This window comes from Pseudophryne corroboree, chromosome 5 (genome assembly GCF_028390025.1).
Source record: "Pseudophryne corroboree isolate aPseCor3 chromosome 5, aPseCor3.hap2, whole genome shotgun sequence".
Lineage (NCBI taxonomy): Eukaryota > Metazoa > Chordata > Amphibia > Anura > Myobatrachidae > Pseudophryne > Pseudophryne corroboree.
This window is the reverse complement of record NC_086448.1, coordinates 669,154,236-669,176,971: the sequence shown is the minus strand read 5'-3', so window position 1 is coordinate 669,176,971 and position 22,736 is coordinate 669,154,236. Positions and strand designations below refer to the sequence as shown.

Genomic DNA, 22,736 nt, shown 5'->3' with positions numbered 1-22,736 from the left:
TTAAGATAAAAATGTTTGGATATGGTACAGAACTCCTGGGACACCCCCCTTAATGACTAATTAGGCACGTTGAGGATTTTAATTATTTTTAATTGGCCAATAATGACATGTCATTTTTGGGGTGAAAAAGTACAAAGTGATGGAAATTGGGGTTCAAGGTATGGGGCAGGTATATTGGGGTGCTTTATGAGTGGGACAGGTGTTTTTAGGCTTGCAGATGGGAGTAATCGGTCTGTTTCCACTTTTTTTTTTAAAGTACCCTAAAATGACCCAAATATATACTTATACCCATTTTCATGTACCCCAAATTTAATGAGAGCATTTATTTTGCTCAAAAAAACTTGCTTTCTATCATTTTTAAAAAAAATGCATATAACAGCCATTTCACACAATTTAAATCCCCAAAAACGCTCTAATGTGATCTCTAACACACTTCTCTTCTGTTTTCCTATGTTAGTTTAGCATTTTTTGGGGTACAGGCTGATTTACCCATTTTCACCTGCACTTTTCACTGCAAGAATTTTCACGTGAAACCCATTTGGAATTAAATAGGTCGAAAAACGGAGCATTTTCGCAGCAATTTTCGCCCGATTGGCGCAAAAAATTTTCAGGGAAAAATTGCCGCGAATTTGCGGATAATTGAATACCCTAGTAAATATAAAAAATATTGCTATTTAGGTTCTTAAAATGTTACCATGTATGTGATGTATCTTATTGAACTGTTTATGATTTCACTCCTGATGGATTGTTGCTTTGTACCTGTGTTCTGGTGACAGAGTGGAATGTCTGCAATGTTGTATACATTTGGAATTTTCAATAAAAACAGAATAAAAAACAAACATAAATGTGCCTCATGTATGTACACAAACTTTGTTTCTTGCACAATGGGGGTCATTCCGAGTTGATCGCTCGTTGCCGATTTTAGCTATGTTGCGATTTGTTGCAAACTGCGCATGCGCAAGGCACGCAGGGAGCATACGCTTAGTTATTTAACTAAAAACATAGCAGATTTGCTGTGGATTCTGCAGCGCTTTTCAGTCGCTCTGCTGATCGGTAAATGATTGACAGGAAAGGGGCGTTTCTGGGTGGTAACTGAGCGTTTTCTGGGAGTGTGCTAAAAAACGCAGGCATGTCAGGGAAAAACGCGGGAGTGTCTGGATAAACGGGGGAGTGGCTGGCCGAACGAACGCAGGGCGTGTTTGTGACGTCAAACCAGGAACTAAACGGACTGAGCTGATCGCAATCTGTGAGTAGGTCTGGAGATACTCAGAAACTGCAAATAATGATTTATTAGCAGTTCTGCTAATCTTCCGTTCGCAATTCTGCTAAGCTAAGATACACTCCCAGAGGGCGGCGGCCTAGCATGTGCAATGCTGCTAAAAGCAGCTAGCGAACGAACAACTTGGAATGAGGGCCAATATTATTACAAATATTGTATAAAATGATCTTCAGGCTGTGTATAAGGTGTATATGAAACAGAAATGCATTCTGTGTTTAGACTTGGGTCTATCTCATTATGGTATGCAAATATTCCAAAATACGGAACAATCCAGGAATCCTGACACTGCTCGGAATACTGATGACAGGATGCCAACATGGATTGCAAGGTCAGCGCTGGAACCCCAAATGCCGGGATCCCCAACGTAAGTATACAGGGCTGCTTAGGGTCAGGTCTCTTAGGTGCAGGCTGTGCGGAGGGAGGGATACCTGTGCAGGGGGTGGGGGGGGTGGGAGGGTAAGGTTAAGGCTGCGGGGATGGGGGGTTAGGCTGTGTGGGGGGGTGGGGGGGTGGGAGGGTTAGGATAAGACTGCAGGGGGGTTGGGGGATAGGTTAAGGCTGCGGGGAGGGGGTTAGGTTAAGGCTGCGGGGAGGGGGTTAGGCTGCGGGTGTGGGGGGGGGGGAGGGTTAGGTTAAGGCTGCGAAAAGGGGGGTTAGGCTGCAGGGTGGGTGGGGGGGGGAGTGGGAGGGTTAGGATAAGGCTGCGGGGAGGGGGGGGTTTAGGTTTAGACACCACTGGGCAGAGTTAGGCTGCAAGGAAGGGATGGTTAGGCTGCAGGGAGGGGGGGGGGGGGTTTAGGCACCAAGAGGGAGGGTTAGCATTAGGCTGAGGGGAAGGGGTGGGGGGTGGCGGGTTTAGGGTCAGGCTACAGGTAGGGAAGGTTAGGGGGTTTGGGGATCAGGGATAGTATACTTACCTAGTAGGTGTCAGGATCCTAAGCATTGCGATGCCGATGTCGGTATTCTAACCACCGGCATCCCAAGTGCCAGAATCCTGATTCCATCCCCTATGAACACTTATAATTATTCTTGCTTCAAGATTAATCCACTTTTCCAAAATAAGAAAAGCTAGGACTTTCTACATAGGTTCTATAATAAATGTGCACCTAAAAAATGATAATGCATTTGTTTAGAAGAAGAGACTCCCCTCTTTTAAATAAGGGTGCAGTATCACATGTGTATATACACATTTAATGCCTTCTCCCATCTATGGAATACTTATGTTTCCTGTAATGCAGGGTGATATGTTCTTTCATCCCAGGTGATAAAAACTAAAAAGAGGTCACATCATTTGAAAATGTGGGCACACTCAAATTAATGGGAGCCAGGATATGGGAGATCTTTTCTCATTCCTGATCTTCTTTAGCTTTCAGCAGTGTACATAGGCAAATGCAGGGTTGGGGGGTTCAATGGACCGGAAAGGAAACCCCCTTCCCCACAGCCTGTATAAAGGGCGGAATGTAGTATCTGCTCATGACCAGTGGCTGCAGATTTTCCAGGTCTGCGGTGTCTGTAGATCTGAGTGCTCAATCATTGCATACAGAGAGACCATCTGATAAGTGACTTACCGTGATCATTGGACCTTCACATGTCCGAAGTACTCTATTATACAAACTGTACTGTTGGGCAGACTATGGCTTGTTATATGCTAATTATGCATCCTTCATGGGCTGTCGGCAATCGCTCTAAAATCAAACATTTGGAAACACCCCTCCAGAACTCCTGTGTTTGCTCTTGGTTTAGGGGGTAAGGTAATTATCTGTTTATCCCATCACCAGACAATAACTTTGACGTGGGCATTTTTAAAGAGGAAACTGAAATGGAGTGCTGTTACTGGCATCAGTGCTTTCTGGGTTCATATCATCACTCTTCTCAGGCCCCCTCCCTGGCTCTCCACTGATTACTGTTGGGGAGAAGGTATTTTTATTTTTTTATTTGGCTCCGCAGTGTGGACAGCAAGTCCTGGGACTCCTCGTCCATAGTTTTGACATACAGTATATCCTAACGAGTCCCAGTCAGTGTCAGCAGTGAAGGGGTTAAATAGCCAACTTCAGAGACATAAGTAGAAATGTATGAGATACCTATAGCAAAAATGTTATGGGACCCTCTCCGCAGCATTATAAAGTCACACCCACCACAATGTCTGCCCCATCCCCAGTCAGTAACCTTTAAGGCAGAGAATTGCTCTGATAGCAAACTGGGACATGAAAAGGAATTATATATACAGTCGTGTAAATCCTCATCAATTTGCAGATAGCATACCTGTCAGGAGAAATTCATTAGATAGTCATATTAAGCCTGTACTCTAAAGCAAATGTTTCCTCTGGGACAGGGCCGCTGTGCTGCCAGGCACTGAAGCAGTAGCACGGCCTTCTATAGCTGTACTTACGCCCTTGGTAACCTGTTAGCATGTATCGTCATCTCAGCAATATTTCTTTTATGTTCCTTATGGTATTATTTGTTGTTGTAGTATATTTTGCATAAATAAATTAGAATTTTAGATTTATTTATCCTCCATACACACTGCTCTTCAGAGACCACGAATACTGCTCCCAACTGTCACTTTCATGGGTATTATGAATGAATTTAACAACTAACTGTACTAAAACCTGACTAATGTTGTTTACTGCATCTTACAACATATTGCTTACTGACTCAGAATGTATGACTAATGCTATGGCTTCTATAGGCTGCGGTTTCCTGAAAGTTACCTCTGACTCACATTACATTATTTTTTTAATTTAACTGAAAATGTAGTGAATTTAACTCAATTTGCATTGCATGCAGTAGATTGACTCACTTAGTGAATACTGTATAATTCCAGTATGCATTTCTAAGACATGACTGTTTTAGGATATGTGATCTTACAGATTCTTTTGTCAGTTTGATAGAACACATATTACAAACACCATCAGCTAGCATGAAGTCACTGCAGTTACTCTGATCAGACTGAGGGTGATCTGTATCAAGGCTCAGAGAAAGATAAAGGGTAGGATGCATCAACCATTGCATTTTGCATACAATATATCTGCCACTGATCACAAGCACAGTGGCATTTAGTAACTCTGTATTCTTGAACAACTGCGAGTAAAATTGCAAAGGAAAACTCTCCTAATAAGAGCTGTCCCTTTGCAATATAAGGACTTCCAGGTTTATGACCTGGGAGTCCTCCTGTGCAGCCATTGGCCAGTGCATGCATGAGCGGTGGGGGACACTGCAAGAGATCCGAATGGATCCCTCTCCGTGAACACTGTAAAGAGAAGTCCATAGGCTTCTATTAGTCAATGCCATCTATAGATTGTGCTGCCTGTCGGGTCCAAGCTCCAGAAAGTTTTCCTCTACGGAGCTTGCTGCATATGGGGAATGTTCTCAAACCTCTGAAAACTGAATTTTCGGAGGTTTGACAACACAGTTTTGACATTGGCCCTCATTCCGAGTTGTTCACTCGCTAGCTGCTTTTAGCAGCCGTGCAAACGCTAAGCCGCCGCCCTTTGGGAGTGTATCTTACCTTAGCAGAAGTGCGAACGAAAGGATCGCAGAGCGGCATCAAAATATTTTTGAGCAGTTTCAGAGTAGCTTCAGACCTACTCCATGCTTGCGAGCATTTCAGACTATTTACTTCCTGTTTTGACGTCACGAACACGCCCTGCGTTCGGCCAGCCATGCCTGCGTTTTCCCAGGCACGCCTGCGTTTGTATCTGACACGCCTGTGTTTTTCAGCACACTCCCTGAAAACGGTCAGTTACCTCCCAGAAATGCCCCTTTCCTGTCAATCATTCTGCGGCCAGCAGTGCGACCGAAAAGCTTCGCTAGACCGTGTGTGAAACTACTTTGGATTTTGTGAAAGTACGTCGCGCATGCGCATTGCGCCGCATGCGCAGAAGTGCCGCTTTTTTACCTAAACGGTGCGCTTCGAACGAAAACTGCTAGCGAACAACTCGGAATGACCATCATTGATGCATCCTGCCCAAAGTATTAACCTATCAACTTCTGACATTTTTACATGCTGTGTTATAAAAAATGTTAGTTAGGTGCTGATTGGCTGGTACTTTGTCTCTCTCCACTTTATCTCTCTCCAAGGTTTGATACATCTCCCTCTGAATGAGCTGGTGACATCACAATAAAATACAAAGGGGATATGTATCAAAGCTTGGAAAAAGAGATAAAGTATAGAGAGATAAAGTATCAACTAATCAGCTACTAATTGTCACCTTATAAGCTGTGTTTTTAAAATTAGCTGATTGGTTGGTACTTTCGCTCTCTCCAAGCTTTAAGACATATCCCTCAAAGTCAGATATGTAGATAAATTAAAACTTTAAAATACATGCATCCTCTGATCAGTCACTGCGGGCCCGATTCAATAAGCTGCAGGTTCCAGGGTAAAAAAAAAACATGGTTGCAAGTTTATGCTAATCAATTAGAGAATCTGCATTACGTTAACGTGGGTCTCAATGGGAGTTAATGTGGCTTTTAGCACCCCTGAGTAGATGTAAAGTAGGGAAAATATTTTAAGGTAAAAAAAAGTTAGGACTCAGTCAGTGGCGTAAGTTCGTCCCAGTTGCCCGGAGGCAAGACAAATATTGGTGCCCACTCCATAGTTACATTTCATTGTGATAGATTTTAAATCACACATTTCTTAGCACTCATGCACACGATTAGAACCCATGACCTATTACACGAAGGACAGCAAACACCTTACTGATCAAGCTATTTGCTCCCGCATGGCAAGGATACAGATTCTAATTATATGACGCTACTTAGAATTGTCAATTCAAAACCATTACAACTAGGCAGATCTATGTAGTGTGCAGTCATACACTACATAGATCGGCTCAGTCACTCACATTGCTGATTATTTCTCTGACAATTATTTTACAAGTGTCATTGCCAGAATTAGAGCCCACGACCTATTACACTTGGAGCAGACTCCTTACTGATAGAGCTATTTGCTCCTGTATAGGAAGCACAAGAATTCTAACTACACAAAGTTACGTGTAATTGTCAGAGAAGTAACTTCATATAGTTAGAATTCTCATGCTTCCTATACAGGAGCAAACAGTTCCATCAGTAAGGTGCCTGCTTCCAGTGTAATAGGTCGTGGGCTCTAATTCTGGGTATGACTGACACTTATAAAATGTGCATCTATAATAAAGAGGGTGTTACCTGTAAGGTGCAGGGACTAGTGGGGAAGGAGAGCCAGCCACAGAAGAGATAGCAGCGGCTGTCAATTAACTTAATTGAATGGTGTCACGGAACTAGAGGGGAGGTGCCCCCTACAGAGCAGGATCCCGGTGGCAGCTGACTCTGCTGCCTCCCACATTTATGCCTCTGGACTCAGTGCAGAACCTCTGGCAGACAGTCCTAATGAATAATCATGTATTTGGAGGTAATTAGCATAGTTTGGCAAATAATTACGTTATTTTTCGGTAGATTTTTTTGTAACAAGCACAAAAGTTCATTATGTGCGACATGGATCTAGGGGTATTGTACAGATTGTAAATGAGATTTGTTTGACAATGACAATAAACATATCGTTTCGAGATTCTGAACTTGTAGATAGGAGTTGCTAGTGTCTTTTTCCAAATATTTATTAAACTTGCTTAAAAACAATTAAAAATCACATTACAGACGTTTTCTGTACCCCAAAACATTCTACAAACGTTAATTTGGTGAAAAACACTTTTTTACTATCATTTTTCCACTTTTAATGAAAACGGTTATAATCAGTCATCTGATCTAAACCCTGAAATACTTTACTTATGGCTACTAGTACATTTCTATACTGTTACTTACTCTTATTTGTCACTTGTCTGTGGTTCAGGTGCTTTCCCAAATTTTTAATGCACTTCCCACCAGGTCATGCGCTGTAGAATTACAGCACGGGTGCTGCGATAATCATTTTGCAACTGAATAGTGCAGATCGTGGGAGGGCGCATGCTGAATGTAGCCTGCAAAGTGCACGTTACATTTACAAGCGGTAAAATCTCAGACTGGCGCAGCTATTTGAATCAACAAGAAGTTGTCATCTACACACAGCTTAGTTTGCACACCAATCTTTAAGGCGTCAACTTTGACTGTATTGAGGAGATGTATCAAAGTTTGGAGAGAGATAAAGTACCAACCAACCAGCTTCTAACTGCCATGTTACAGGTTGTGTTTTAAATATGGCATGAGCTTATTGGTTGGTACTTTATCTCTCTACAAACTTTGATAAATCCCGTCTCAGAATGCTGTAACTACACTTAGTGGCAGAACTTCATCAAGGTCTCCTCCAGGGTACCCGTCGAGACTGGAAATGGGTGTGTGCTGTATCTCTAACACTGTGGATGGCTCTAACAAAAGGTACCTGATTCATGTTTGTAAAGAAAAACCATATTGCACTGCAGGCGCGTCAGACAGGGCTGCCATCAGAAATTGTGGGGCCCGGGACTAACAAAATAGGCAGGGCCCCCGTGGGAGTAAAGCTGTGGATAATGTGGGTGGGGCATAAATTGGTCCGTAAACCTGTTTTATAAAAATGTCAAAATTTGGAAGCAAGGTTGAGGGCACAGTGGCAGCAGGGTACAAGGCAGGGTGGCAGCTGAGTATAGGGAAGAGTGGCAGCTGAGGGAGCAGGGTAAAGTGGCAGCAGGGTATGGGGCAGAGTGGCAACAGTGGGAGCAGGGTACAGGACAGAGTGGCAACAGAGGGAGCAGGGTACAGGACAGAGTGGAAGCTGGTGGAGCAGGGTAGAGGGCAAAGTGACAGCAGGGAGAGCAGTATGCAGGGCAGAGTGGCAGTAGGGGGAGCAGGTTACAGGGTAGACTGGCAGCAGGGTCACAGGGCAGCGTGGCAGTAGGGGTAGCAGGATGCAGGGCAGAGTGGCAGTAGGGGGGAGCAGGGTGCAGGGCAGAGTAACATCAGGGTACAGGGCAGAGTGGCAGTAGGGGGAGCAGGATACAGTGCAGAGTGGCAGTAGGGGGGAGCATGGTGCAGGGCAAAGTAACATCAGGGTACAGGGCAGAGTGGCAGCAGGGTACAGGGCAGAGTGGCAGTAGGGGGAGCAGGGTAGAGTGGCAGCAAGGTACAGGGCAGAGTGGCAGTAGGGGGAGCAGGTTACAGGGCAGACTACCAGCAGGGTACAGGAAAGAATGGCACCAGCCACTACACTATGCAGCACACGTGGGGTATAGCTTGATATGCTGCTGCGTTACATATCTGCACACATGTGTGCAAGTGCAGGCCCCTGTGCACGTTGCTTACCTCCCCACACAAGACACAGCAGCGACATGTACTTTATCATGGGAAAGGAATGAATTGGGCACTTGTAGAGTTGCAGCGTGATTCTGGCAACAGCAGCACAGGGTGCAGGGATGGTGGAATTTAGCTGTCAGTCCCCACCGATCGCGGCAGACCGCCAGCAGAGGGGTCAGCCCGGGTAAGTGAAAGGTGGCTACCACTGAGGGGACATACTGGGTGCAGGGGGCCCTATCTTCAGAATGCTGCATGGGCGCCTGGCCGGGGGAGTACGGGGGGTCCATTTCTCCATGAGGCAGTAGCAGTGGGTGGGCAGTATAAGCAGCATGGGCACTTCACTCTCTGTCAGAGTGTCCGGGACAGTTATCCCAACAGTACCCCTCTCATGGAGGCCCTGGATTAATATTTGATTTAGTTATATTTTTTCTGTGCCGGGTAAATGCTGGCTGCTCTTGCATGTAGCCCACAAATGTTAGACAGTTTTATTTTTACAATGCAATTTAGATTTTAATTTGAACACATCCCACCCAAATCTAAATCTCTGCACATGTTACATCTGTCCCACCTGCAGTGCAACATGGTTTTGCCCAATTTCTTGCTTTTTTACTTTACTTACAAACATGAATCAGGTCCATTGTACGTTCCAGACTACAATGACCAGGCACTCTAGACTTAAGATCCAGTATTCTGGAGACGTCTTCTCCCTTTCAGCATCCCTGCTGACACAGTCTGGCAATTGGCGCTGGGAGGCGAATACTTCCATTGCCACAAGATTTACATCACTGCCTAGACTCAACATCTATGGGCTCCTCTATGCAGCTAACTGACATCTTAACAATGAAAATATGTTACTGCTGCAATATAGAAGATGGCTATAAAAAGATGTCTAAACAATTCTGGCTTGTGATTTTCACTGTCAGAAACTCTTACCTGACATGGTTGCATGAGATGTGACTGCAGCCCACTGAGCGGTCACTGAGACAGCTGCATTGCATCCCATGCAACCATCTCTGCTTCTCTATTCTTGGATGTTTTGGAGGAAATACATTCTGCACATGTTCTAACAAATGGAAGTTAAAGGGAACTGTATCTGGGTAACTCCTTTATTTTACATTTGACTACAAGATGGTCAGATACAAAGCCTAAGCCAAATATGACTGTGAAGGACCTGAAGAAAGGTTTAGGTGACACCTGAATAGTGACTGATAGTGCAGTGTTCCTTACACAGAAAAATGATCTATTGAGCATGGAGGAGTTGACAGGAGAAACCTTTTACTAACTTAATAACAAAAGTTAAAGGGGAGATGTATGTAGCAGTGAAGAGTGGAGGAGTGTGCCAATGGAGAAGTTGCCTATGGCAACCAATTAGCTGCTACCATTGGCGTCACTATAATGGGTGCAATGTGTGCGGTGCACACGGGCCTCTGGGTTCAGGGGGGCCCACACTTAACACATTGCAACCATGTTGTAATACCTTTCTAGAGTCCTGTGTCAAGCGCTGCATCAGTGGCAAAAATCACAGCCAAAATGGCCGCTGCACATGATAGTGAAATTAGTCTCCTGAACATGGCGGGCATCATGTTTCCAGAGTCCTATGCATGTGTGGTAGACTCTGGCATAATGAGAGGAGGGAGCCCATCCGGATTCTGCATATGGGCCCCCTCCTCTGTTAAAACGCCCTTGGTTGCTACCAATAATTTTAAAGAAAGCACTTGATAAATATTACCTCAAAGCTGATTGGTTGCCATGGGCAACTTCTCCACTGGCACACTTTTCCACTCTTTTCACTGCTTCCGACATCTCCCCCCTAGTCTGAAATATGCAAGGCAATACTTAGATAAACTTATGAAATATAAATGTACCTGTTTCGTCACAACTACAAAAAATACTTTTTATGCAATTAGGAGTTTTTAAGTAAAGTATTTGAAGAAAAGAACAATATTGATAAGTGGCAGAGAAAATACTGTCCAGGTGGAGGCAGAATAAAATAACAACATACAGCAGAAGCTATAGGGCCTAATTCAGAGGGCGTGCAGCGATCGCACTCTGAAGCCCTTTGTGGCGTGAGCACACGCAGCGGGCGCATTGCGCGTGTGCACCCAGTGAGATGCGACAACATCTCACTGGTGCGATCACATCTGCCTGATTGACAGGCAGAGGCAGTCGTGGGGTAGGAGGGGGCGTGCCAACGGCGTTAGAACGCTGTTGGGGAGGCGCATGGTCCAGACAACACAGGTGTGTCCAGACCGTTGCTGGGGAGGGCCACGACGGCTGCTGCGACCCAAAACGTGGTGGGTAGAAGCCTGCCAGGGCAGCTAGACTGTGCAGGCAGGGAGCTACTCGGCGGGTGCGAAAACATCGCCGCCGTGCAATGCTTTCTCACCTGTGCGAGAGGGGTAGGACTTGACATGCGGGGTGGACTATCCCTGTGCTGGGTGTCACCCCCGCACGTCAGAGATTGTAGATGTGCTAATTTTAGCACATCTACAAATCAGCTCTGAATCGGGCCCACAGACCTACAGTCAGTGAGGAAATATGAGTTGAAAAGGTGAATATTTCAGCAAGAAAACGATGTGGATATGATAGATATCTAATAGCATGAATTAGCTAGATAGAAAAGAAATGCTCTTATCTGGCTACAAGAAATGTTCAAAAGCTATGGTACATATAAGTTACAAATTATACACAACAGTGTGTTTACAGAAAATGATGAAACAGAAACATATTACATAAAATAAACCCAATGAGTTACATAACCTGGGCAAATTCATCGCTGATAGGATCAGCGGACTTTCTTGCACCAGATGTCATATGTGTTAATATGGTAGAGGGCAGGGATGTGGAGCACCTGTGTGTGGATATGGTAGAGGGGTGGGATATGATCACCTGTGTGTCTATATGGTAGAGTGGTGGGACGTGGAGCAATATGTGTGGATATGGTAGAGTGGATGGATGTGGGGCACTTGTGTATGGATATGGTAGAGGTGTCAGATCACCTGTGTGTATACAGTATATGGCAGAGAGATAGGATATGGAGCAGCTAGTGTATGTTTTTAAATGGCAGGGGAATAGAATGTGGAGCAAAGACTGTATCTGTATAAATGGTAGAGGGGAGGGATGTAGGGAACGTTTGTGTGGATATGGTACATAGGTGGTATGTGGAGCATCTGTGTGTAGATATAAGGTAGCGGGTGGGATATGGAGCACCTGTTTGTCTATATGGTAGAGAGGTGGGACGTGGAGCAATGTATGTGAATATTGTAGAGGAGTTGGACATGGAGCATCTGTGTGTCTATATAGTAGAGGGCTGGGATGTGGAGCACCTTTGTGCTAAATGGTAGAGGGCTGGGATGTGGACCACCTGTGTGTATTTATGGTAGAGAGGGGTGGGATGTGGAGCACCTGTGTGTCTGTATGGTAGAGAGGTAGGATATGGAAAAGTGTGTGTGGATATGGTAGAGGGGTGGGATGTTGAGCACCTGTGTTTGGATATGGCAGAGGGGTGGGATGTGGAACACACGTGTCCTCATACTGTATATGGCAGTGATGGTGGAAGTGGTGGGATGTGGGGCACCTACAGTATGTGTGGATATGGTAGAAAGCTGGGATGTGGAGCACCTGTGTGTCTATATGGCAAAGGACTGGGATGTGGAGCACCTGTGTGTCTATAAGGTAGAGGATGGGATGTGGAGCACCTGTTTGTCTATAAGGTAGAGGGTGGGATGTGGAGCACCTGTTTGTCTATAAGGTAGAGGGTGGGATGTGGAGCACCTGTTTGTCTATATGGTAGAGGGGTGGGACGTTGAGCATCTGTGTTTCTATATGGTAGAGGGCTGGGATGTGGAGCATCTGTGTGTCTATATAGTAGAGGGCTGGGATGTGGAGCACCTTTGTGCTAAATGGTAGAGGGCTGGGATGTGGACCACCTGTGTGTATTTATGGTAGAGAGGGGTGGGATGTGGAGCACCTGTGTGTCTATATGGTAGAGAGGTAGGATATGGAAAAATGTGTGTGGATATGGTAGAGGGGTGGGATGTTGAGCACCTGTGTTTGGATATGGCAGAGGGGTGGGACGTGGAACACACGTGTCCTCAAACTGTATATGGCAGTGATGGTGGAAGTGGTGGGATGTGGGGCACCTACAGTATGTGTGGATATGGTAGAAAGCTGGGATGTGGAGCACCTGTGTGTCTATATGGCAAAGGACTGGGATGTGGAGCACCTGTGTGTCTATAAGGTAGAGGATGGGATGTGGAGCACCTGTTTGTCTATAAGGTAGAGGGTGGGATGTGGAGCACCTGTTTGTCTATATGGTAGAGGGGTGGGACGTTGAGCATCTGTGTTTCTATATGGTAGAGGGCTGGGATGTGGAGCACCTGTGTGTATATATGGTAGAGAGCTGGGATGTGAAGCACCTGTGTTTCTATATGGTAGAGCGTGGGATGTGGAGCACCTGTGTTTCTATATGGTAGAGGGCTGGGATGTGGAGCACCTGTGTGTATATATGGTAGAGAGCTGGGATGTGAAGCACCTGTGTTTCTATATGGTAGAGCGTGGGATGTGGAGCACCTGTGTTTCTATATGGTAGAGGGCTGGGATGTGGAGCACCTGTGTGTATATATGGTAGAGAGCTGGGATGTGAAGCACCTGTGTGTCTATATGGTAGAGGGCTGGGATGTGGAGCACCTGTGTGTCTATATGGTTGAGGGGTGGGATATGGGGGGTAATACCAAGTTGATCGCAGCAGGAAATTTTTTAGCAGTTGGGCAAAACCATGTGCACTGCAGGGGGTCAGATATAACATGTGCAGAGAGAGTTAGATTTGGGTGGGTTATTTTGTTTCCGTGCAGGGTAAATACTGGCTGCTTTACTTTTACACTGCAATTTAGATTGCAGATTTAACTCACCACACCCAAATCTAACTCTCTCTGCACATGTTATATATGCCTCCCCTGCAGTGCACATGGTTTTGCCCAACTGCTAACAAAGTTCCTGCTGCGATCAACTCAGAATTACCCCCATGGAGCAATGTGTGTGGATATAGTTGATATAGTAGAGGGGATGAATGTGAATACCTGTGTGTGGATATGGTAGAGGGGTGGGATGTGGAACACACGTGTCCTCGTATATGGTAGAAGGTAGTGATGGTAGAAGGGGTGGGATGTAGGGCACCTATGTGTGGATACTGTAGAGGTTTGGGGTGTGGGATGTTGAACATGTGTCTATATGGTAGAGGGCTGGGATGTGGAGCACCTGTGTGCTATATGGTAGAGGGCAGGGATGTGAAGCACCTGTGTGTGAATATACTTTATGGTAGAGAGCTGGGATGTGGAGCGTGTGTGTGTGTGTGTGTGTGTATGGTAGAGAGGTGGGATGTGGAGCACCTGTGTGTATATACGGTAGAAAGGTAGGATGTGGAGCACCTGTGTGTGTATAGATGGTAGAAAGCTTGGATGTGAAGCACCTGTGTGTATATATGTGGTAGAGAGGTGGGATGTGGAGCACCTGTGTGTATATGGTAGAGAGGTGGGATGTGGAGCACCTGTGTGTATATGGTAGAGAGGTGGGATGTGGAGCACCTGTGTGTCTATATGGTAGAGGGGTGGGATATGGAGCATGTGTGTGGATTTGGTAGAGGGGTGGAATGTGGAACACATGTCCTGTTATATGGTAAAAGGTAGTGATGGTAGAAGGGGTGGGATGTGGGGCACCTATGTGTGGATATGGTAGATGTTTGGGGTGTGGGATGATGAACATGTGTCTATATTATAGTGGGCAATGATGTGGAGCACATATTTGTGGATATGGTATAGGGCTAAGATGTGGAGCACCTGTGTGTGGATATCGTACAGGGGTGGCACGTGAAGGACATGTGGTGTTGATATGGTAGAGGGATTTGTATGTGGTGCAACTTTGTGTGGATATGGTAGGGAGGTGGGATGTGGAACACACGTGTCCTCGTATATGGTAGAAGGTAGTGATGGTAGAAGGGGTGGGATGTGGGGCACCTATGTGTGGATACTGTAGAGGTTTGGGGTGTGGGATGTTGAACACGTGTCTATATGGTAGAGGGCTGGGATGTGGAGCACCTGTGTGCTATATGGTAGAGGGCAGGGATGTGAAGCACCTGTGTGTCTATATGGTAGAGGGCTGGGATGTGGAGCACCTGTATGTGTATATACTGTATGGTAGGGAGTTGGGATGTGGAGCACCTGTGTGTTTGTGTATATATGGTAGAGGGGTGGGATGTGGAGCACCTGTGTGTATATATGGTAGAGAGGTGGTATGTGGAGCACCTATGTGTATATGGTAGAGAGGTGGGATGTGGAGCACCTGTGTGTCTATATGGTAGAGAGGTGGGATGTGGAGCACCTGTGTGTCTATATGGTAGAGGGGTGGGATATGGAGCATGTGTGTGGATATAGTAGAGGGTGGGATGTGGAACACACATGTCCTGTTATATGGTAGAAGGTAGTGATGGTAGAAGGGGTGGGATGTGGGCCACCTATGTGTAGATATGGTATATGTTTGAGGTGTGGGATGTTGAACACATGTCTATATGATAGAGGGCAATGATGTGGAGCACATATGTGTGGATATGGTATAGGGCTAAGATGTGGAGCACCTGTGTGTGGATATCGTTCAGGGGTGGCACGTGAAGGACATGTGGTGTTGATATGGTAGAGGGATTTGTATGTGGTGCAACTTTGTGTGGATATGGTAGAGTGGTGGGATGTGGAGCACCTGCTTATATTTATGGTAGAGGGCAGTGATGTAGAGCACCTGTGTGTGGATATGGTAGAATGTTAGGATGTGGTAATTCACCTGTTTGTGGAAATGTCAGAGGGCAGATATGTGGATCGCCTATGTGTCTATATGGTAGAGGGCAGGATTGTGGAGAACTGTATGTGGATATGGTAGAGGGGTGACCCGTAGAACAAATGTGTGTGGATGTGTTAGAGGTGTGGGACGTGGAACGCCTGTGTGTGGATATGGTAAAGGGGTGGGATGTGGGGCAACTGGGTGTGAATTTGGTAGAGGAGTGGGATGTGGAACACCTGTGTGTGGATATGGTTGATGGGTGGGACGTGGAACACCTGTGTGTGGATATGGTAGAGGGGTGGAATGTGGGGCACCTGTGTGTGGATATGGAAGAGGGGTGGGATGTGGAACACCTGTGTGTGAATTTGGTAGAGGGGTGGGATGTGGGGCACCTGTGTGTGGATATGGTAGATAAGTGGGATATGGAGGACTAGGGTGTGGATATGGTAGAGGGATGGGATGTGGTGCACCTGTGTGTGGATATGGTATAGGAGTGGGATGTGGAGCGCTAGAGTGTGGATATGGTAGAGGGTTGGGATGAGGTGCACCTGTGTGTGGATATGGTATAAGAGTGGGATATGGAGGACTAGGGTGTGGATATGGTAGAGGGTTGGGATGTGGTGCACCTGTGTGTGGATATGGTATAAGAGTAGGATATGGAGGACTAGGGTGTGGATATGGTAGAGGGTTGGGATGTGGTGTACCTGTGTATGGATATGATATAAGAGTGGGATGTGGAGCGCTAGTGTGTGGATGTGGTAGCGGGTGGGATGTGGGGCACCTGTGTGGTGATGGGTGAGAGGAGGGGCACCTGTGTGTGGATAGGGTAGAGGGGTGAGAGGAGGGGCACCTGTGTGTGGATAGGGTAGAGGGGTGGGATGAGGGGCACCCATGTGTGGATATGGTAGAAGAGTGGGATGTGGAGTGCTGGTGTGTGGATGTGATAGAGGAGTGGGATGTGGGCCACCTGTGTTAGCTATATGGTAGAGTGATGGGATGTGGAGCACCTGTATGTGGATATGATAGGAGGGTGGGATATGGAGCATCAGTATGTTGACACTGTATGGTGGTGGAAGGTAGAGCACCTGTGTGTGGATATACTGTAGGAGAAGGGGTAGTGACTATTATTTATCTTCAGATAAATACTAGGCATACATACACACTGCATACCAGTCAGGCCAGTCAGTATCTTGTCTCTATGGGATTGTTAAGCAACAGCAATCACTGTCCAGCAGTATAGACCAGACCCACACACACACCAATATAGAGTAGACAGATCAAACTGCTGTTCAATCGAGAATTTATTCAAAGAAAACAGATTATACAACCTAAATGTTTATACAATCGATTGCTTTTAAGGTTGTGAGGACATCTCTGTCACCTTGTACTGGTTCAATAACTGCATTTCTGTACGGCTGCATGATGAGGCTGTGACCGCAGTGCGATGCCAGCTTCTGCCCATCCAGCAACGTGTGACCAACTTGTGCCTCCCCGCCACTGGCACTCAGTCCAGTTATAAATACATTATAAATGTCAAGCAATTCCAAAGGATAAAGTAGCATCTCAATGAGGGCGACCTATTACAATAGACATCTCTACCACTATCAGAGGAAACCGCAGTGCGATCCTAAGAATCAGGTATAGTATGCCAGCGCTAGTGGAACTACAAATGACAGCACACAGATGGCAGTGCCGGTGGCCGGAACTTACAGTCTGACAATAGCTGGGAAGCAACAAATCATACATATTTTGCATAAGTGCACTGATTGCAAATGAACACAATATATTGATGATTATAGTAATAGCCACAGTATAGTACAGTAGGATATCTTGGAACGAGATGGGTGGTCAGAAGAAAGAGAACTGTATCAGCTCTAATCAGGTACTACATTGGCATCTGGGAGGATGGGGCATGCTGCCTGCACTGGATGCTTGCACTAAGCAAGGATGTAGTGCTAACAGCATACTAGACATACCTGTAGAAAGGGGTTTGGACCAGTTAACTGCTATTTATCAGCAGCAGCAGCCAAGAAGCACTAAAACGTTGCCATGCTAAACTGGTATCGCTGCAAAGAAAGCAGCAGCCAAATATGCACATATGTACGGTATATCCAATCATGTACATAAATCAGGGATGGTCTCAAATAAAAATATGACATTAATCCATCTCAAATTGTTGTATAGTGCCCTCTGCCAGTTTAGCTCATTACCATAGTGTAATGTCATACCTCAGTTCAGTGTCCCTTATCTAATCTATCTATATATCTATATATATATATATATATATATATATATATATATATATACCTAGTTTCCTATGACAAATCCTCTGCACACTTGCATCTTCTAGAAGACGTGAGATCTAAAAATGGACCCCATTGCCACTGATGGGTAGCAAAGCTTTCCATGTAAGCAGTGGTTTGCATGGCAATACACTACAGTGTTCTGACTATAATGCATACATACTATGGCTAGAGGGAAAAATAGAGCCATTGCAGCCCCATACATCCAAGAACAAACAGCTATTGGCCACACATTGCCCGGTGTAATCAGCCTGCTATTGCCAATCTGGAATACTTACAATTTCACCATCAATGCTGGGAGATTGCTGCAAATCTTTGCCTTGATCACATCCGTTGAAGCTGGGGTGATCACCCCGGGCTGGCTGCTCATCATCCATGCGCATGCGTCGGAGGCTTCTTGTAATATTATTAGTAATATGATGATTATTAGTAGTATTATTATTCCACGATATCTCCCTTATAGTTTGTAAACACACACACAAATATCCAGAAACAAGTGTGATGTCAGGCTGTAAGACAGATCAGTGGGAAGGCTGAGGCAGGGTGTTGCTTTCATGTAGCCACTGGGGCTGAAAGAAGCCCAGAAGAGGTATGCAAGTGATTATATTGAAGTAAACGAGAGGTGAACAACCTTCCTTTCTCACCGAGTCCCTTGACATTACCCTGAGCTCATAGCAGTGTGTGTGCATCGTGGCTAGGTGTGCACAGAGTCTGAGCCTGTCAGCCTCACTGATTCATACGTGCACGACTGAGATTAGAATTCTAGGATCCCCTTAATATTATTAATACTAGCCGCAGGCTACACCATACCTGTAGAATCTGCATTGGTGACATATAGAACTCTATACAGCAACGAAACACAAGTCTCATTTGGTTTCTTAAAAACGTAATAATTGCATTTAATCCATTTAGTAATGAGGTCAATCTGCACACCCCAGCACACTAAAATGTCACCCAGTATATCATGGCAATTGTATTACTGCCTTCATGCAACTTCTGCATTATTGCCCATAATTGCTGGTTAACCATGTAAAGTACTTGCAATCATATGTACAGTTATTCCCTGGAGGGCATCAGTGTGCAGCAAGTATCATTTCCTATTATGTCCACCCATAGTACATGAGGCTTTTTCTTCAGACAAAGGACGTGTTACAGCACTACGCACAGCAGCTCTGCAATGTTTCCTGCAGCAAAAATTGAGTTGATATATAAATAACATTCACGTCACTTCCTCTGGTGTCACCGGAGCAGAAAACAGGGTTCCCTGGTTACTAAGACAAATCAAAACAAGGGGTTTGGACCAGTTAACTATTTCCTTCTATAGAAAAGCCCTATGATGCCTGCCCTTGCACACGTTTGCAGATCAGTGTGGCTTTACAATGTAACACTGGGCAGTGTGTGTATCTAGAACCTATGCTATTGATAAGAGACAAAAACACACACGTGTGCATCAGCTGTGTCAGGTGTGTTGTTTGATTAGCCTGCAGATTGCATGATTGCAGACTGTCCTGCCCGAGAAGCTGCAGCTACAGGTGCCCTGAGCAGGAGTGAAAGCTGGGCTGGTTCTCACCTGGGTTTAACTTCTGCCAGCCCTGTTCGCAGGCTTTGTCTTTGGCCTGTAATAGTAGCTTCAAGTTCAACTAATGTATTTTTATTTATTACATGATGACCACATCAGCTTATTACTCAGATATATACCGGAGCTCTGGAGAAATTCATATGCAAACCTATTGAAGTTTATATACAGCTTGTGGGGAATCTTGCATGTGTGTTTAGTCAGTACTGTTTCCTTGTATTTTATTTACGGATAGCGTTTTAGAACTAATGAGTAATGACATTGCTATTGATTTAACCTAAACGTGTTAGCGTTCCAGCTAGTTCATTGCACTGATAATCAGATCCCCATATACATATACAGTACAGTGTGTATCGCTACTCGCACAGATTTCAGCTCAGTACCTTGGACAGCGCAGGACACTTCGCCATCTCATTAATGGTGCGCGGTTACTGCCACTGCCGCTCATTTATCATGGCTTATCTCTATTTAATGAACCTATGATGTTAATGCTTTCTGCTTTTATCAAGCACTTTGCACATGATAACGGCCAACAACCTCATAGTAATTTCTCATATTTATTTGGATTACACCACCATAAAGACATATTTTTTCGTATCATGCTGTATGTATTGGGATTCACAGGACTTCTACAATTGTATATATTAAAAATGGTTGCAATCAGACACGTAATACAGAAATCTTTCACTCTAGGCAATTAGTTCTGCAATTATGACGACGCCCTTTCATTTGAAAAGAAATACATTAATAAATGAATAAAAAGAGACTGCATTATCTTTTTGCACAATGTTGTGACCTTATCGTAATGACATGTGCTACTGTACCACAGTATACTATATGCACCAATCGCCATCCACTTTTACTGCTGCTGCATGTGCAATGGAGGGACCGCTGGGCTGGTGATCTACTATAGAGAGAAGTCTGCATTAACTCATTTTAAGGAGTAAAGCAGACTAGTTTGCTATCATAAAACTCAATATTTCATTCATAGCTTATCTTTGCAGTGTTTGCTTTATTCTAAAATTTGCTTTATACTGTACGATATGTATATATATGTGTGTGTGTATATATATATATATATATATATACACACACACACACACACACACACACACACACACACACACACACACACACACACATATATATACACACACACACACACACACACACACACACACACACACACACACAGTACTTTGCTAAATATTTAGACAGGCATGGAAAAAATGCTGCAAAGTAAGAATACAAAAAAAAAAATAGAAGTGTTAATAGTTTTTTTTAAATCAATTAACAAAATCCAAAGTGAATGAACAGAAGAGAAATCTAAATCAAATCAATATTTGGTGTGATCTCCCTTTGCCTTCAAAACCGCATCAATTCTTCTACGTACACTTGCACAACGTTTTTGAAGGAACTCGACAGGGAGGTTGTTCCAAACATCTTGAAGAACTAACCACAGACCTTCTGTGGTGGTAGGCTTCTGTTTCTTTATGTAATCCCAGACAGATTCAATGATGTTGAGATCAGGGCTCTGTGGGGGCCATATCATCACTTCCAGGACTCCTTTTCTTCTTTATTCTGAATATAGTTATCAATGACATTGGCTCAGGGGCGTCAGAACGTTTTTAGGTTGGGGGGGGCAAGAAATAAACTAATTTCGGTGCCCCTAAATTGCTGAATCGCTAAATGTCACCCCCTCAAACCATCAGCAGCTCTCCCAGTAGCCACACTGCTACTGGGAGAGCTGCTGGCGGTGGAGACTGGATATGAGCAGAATTGTCCCCAAAGAGCAGCACCAACAGGGACAGTTCTATTCTTGGCCTTAGGTGAGCTGACAATTGACATCACCCACTGTAATGGGCCCTACGCACTGGCAGATCCGCTGCTGAGCTGCCCAACGGCGGATACGGCCGAAGGGAGACCCAGCGGCGGGGGGGTGGAGAGTGAAGTTTCTTTACTCCCCCATCACCCGGCTCCATAGCACTGCATGCTAATATGGACAATCTTGTCCATATTGGCTTGCGTGCATAAGCGACGGGGCACCAACGATTAACGTGCGCAGGGCCGCGCATCGTTAATCTTGGTGCCTACACACTGCACGATATGAATGAGAGAATAGAAATGAGAGAGAAGCAGAGAGAGGAGATAGCGAGCAGCAGAGAGATGCAGAGATAGTAGGGAGGGGCAGAGAGAGATGAGAGATGCATAGAAAGGAGAGAGATAGGGGGACAGAGAGGAGAGAGAGATGCAGAAAAGGAGAGAAAGATGCACAGAGAGGAAATGAGATGAGAGAGGCACGGAGTGAGAAAGAGGCATTGAAAGGAGAGAGGGGGGGCAGAGAGGAGATAGAGAAGTACAGACGAGAGAGGCACAGAGTGGAGAGGAGAGAAATGTTAGAGAGGCATAGAAAGGAGAGAAAGAGGGGGCAGAGCGGAGAAAACGAGAGTGGCACAGAGAGGAGAGAGGGGGCACAGAGATGAGAGAGAGGAGATAAAGAGTGGCACAGAGAGGAGAGAAGGGGGCACAGAGATGAGAGAGAGGAGATAAAGAGTGGCACAGAGAGGAGAGAGAGAAGCAGAGAGAGGAGATAAAGAGTGGCACAGAGAGGAGAGAGTGAGGCACAGAGATGAGAGAGAAGCAGAGAGAGGAGATAAAGAGAGGCACAGAGAGGAGAGAGGAAGGCACAGAGATGAGAGAGAGAGAGAAGCAGAGATAGGAGATAAAGAGAGGCACAGAGAGGAGAGAGTGAGGAACAGAGATGAGAGAGAAGCAGAGAGAGGAGATAAAGGGAGTCATTCCGAGTTGTTCGCTCGGTAAAAATCTTCGCATCGCAGCGATTTTCCGCTTAATGCGCATGCGCAATGTCCACACTGCGACTGCGCCAAGTAAAATTGCTATGCACTTAGGAATTTTACTCACGGCTTTTTCATCGTTCTGGCGATCGTAATGTGATTGACAGGAAATGGGTGTTACTGGGCGGAAACAGGCCATTTTATGGGCGTGTGGGAAAAAACGCTACCGTTTCCGGAAAAAACGCAGGAGTGGCTGGAGAAACGGGGGAGTGTCTGGGCGAACGTTGGGTGTGTTTGTGACGTCAAACCTGGAACGACAAGCACTGAACTGATCGCAGATGCCGAGTAAGTTTGAAGCTACTCAGAAACTGCTACGAGGTGTGTAATCGCAATATTGCGAATACATCGTTCGCAATTTTAAGATGCTAAGATTCATTCCCAGTAGGCGGCGACTTAGCGTGAGCAAATCTGCTAAAAGCAGCTTGCGAGCGAACAACTCGGAATGACCCCCAAAGAGCGGCACAGAGAGGAGAGAGTGAGGAACAGAGATGAGAGAGAAGCAGAGAGAGGATATAAAGAGAGGCACAGAGAGGAGAGAGGGAGGCACAGAGATGAGAGAGAGAGAGAGAGAAGCAGAGAGAGGAGATAAAGAGAGGCACAGAGAGGAGAGAGAAAGAGAGAGGGGGCAGAGAGGGGAGAGAGAAGCATAGTGAGAAGGAGAGAAG

At 45.4% G+C, this 22,736-nt stretch overlaps 1 protein-coding gene across 2 annotated transcripts in view; it reads right to left on the bottom strand.

The window, feature by feature from the left end:
- The window catches only part of RGS20 (regulator of G protein signaling 20), a 93,286-nt gene extending 74,421 nt beyond the window's left edge, over positions 1 to 18,865 (bottom strand). The window contains exon 1 of one of the 2 annotated variants that reach the window (XM_063923723.1): positions 17,919 to 18,865. In XM_063923723.1, the coding sequence (XP_063779793.1) occupies positions 17,919 to 18,023 (105 nt within the window). In that variant the 5' untranslated portion in view covers positions 18,024 to 18,865. Of the gene's footprint in view, positions 1 to 10,241; positions 10,322 to 17,918 lie in introns of those variants that run through there. The other variant, XM_063923724.1, reaches the window with a different exon arrangement.
- Positions 18,866 to 22,736: the final 3,871 nt, after the last annotated feature.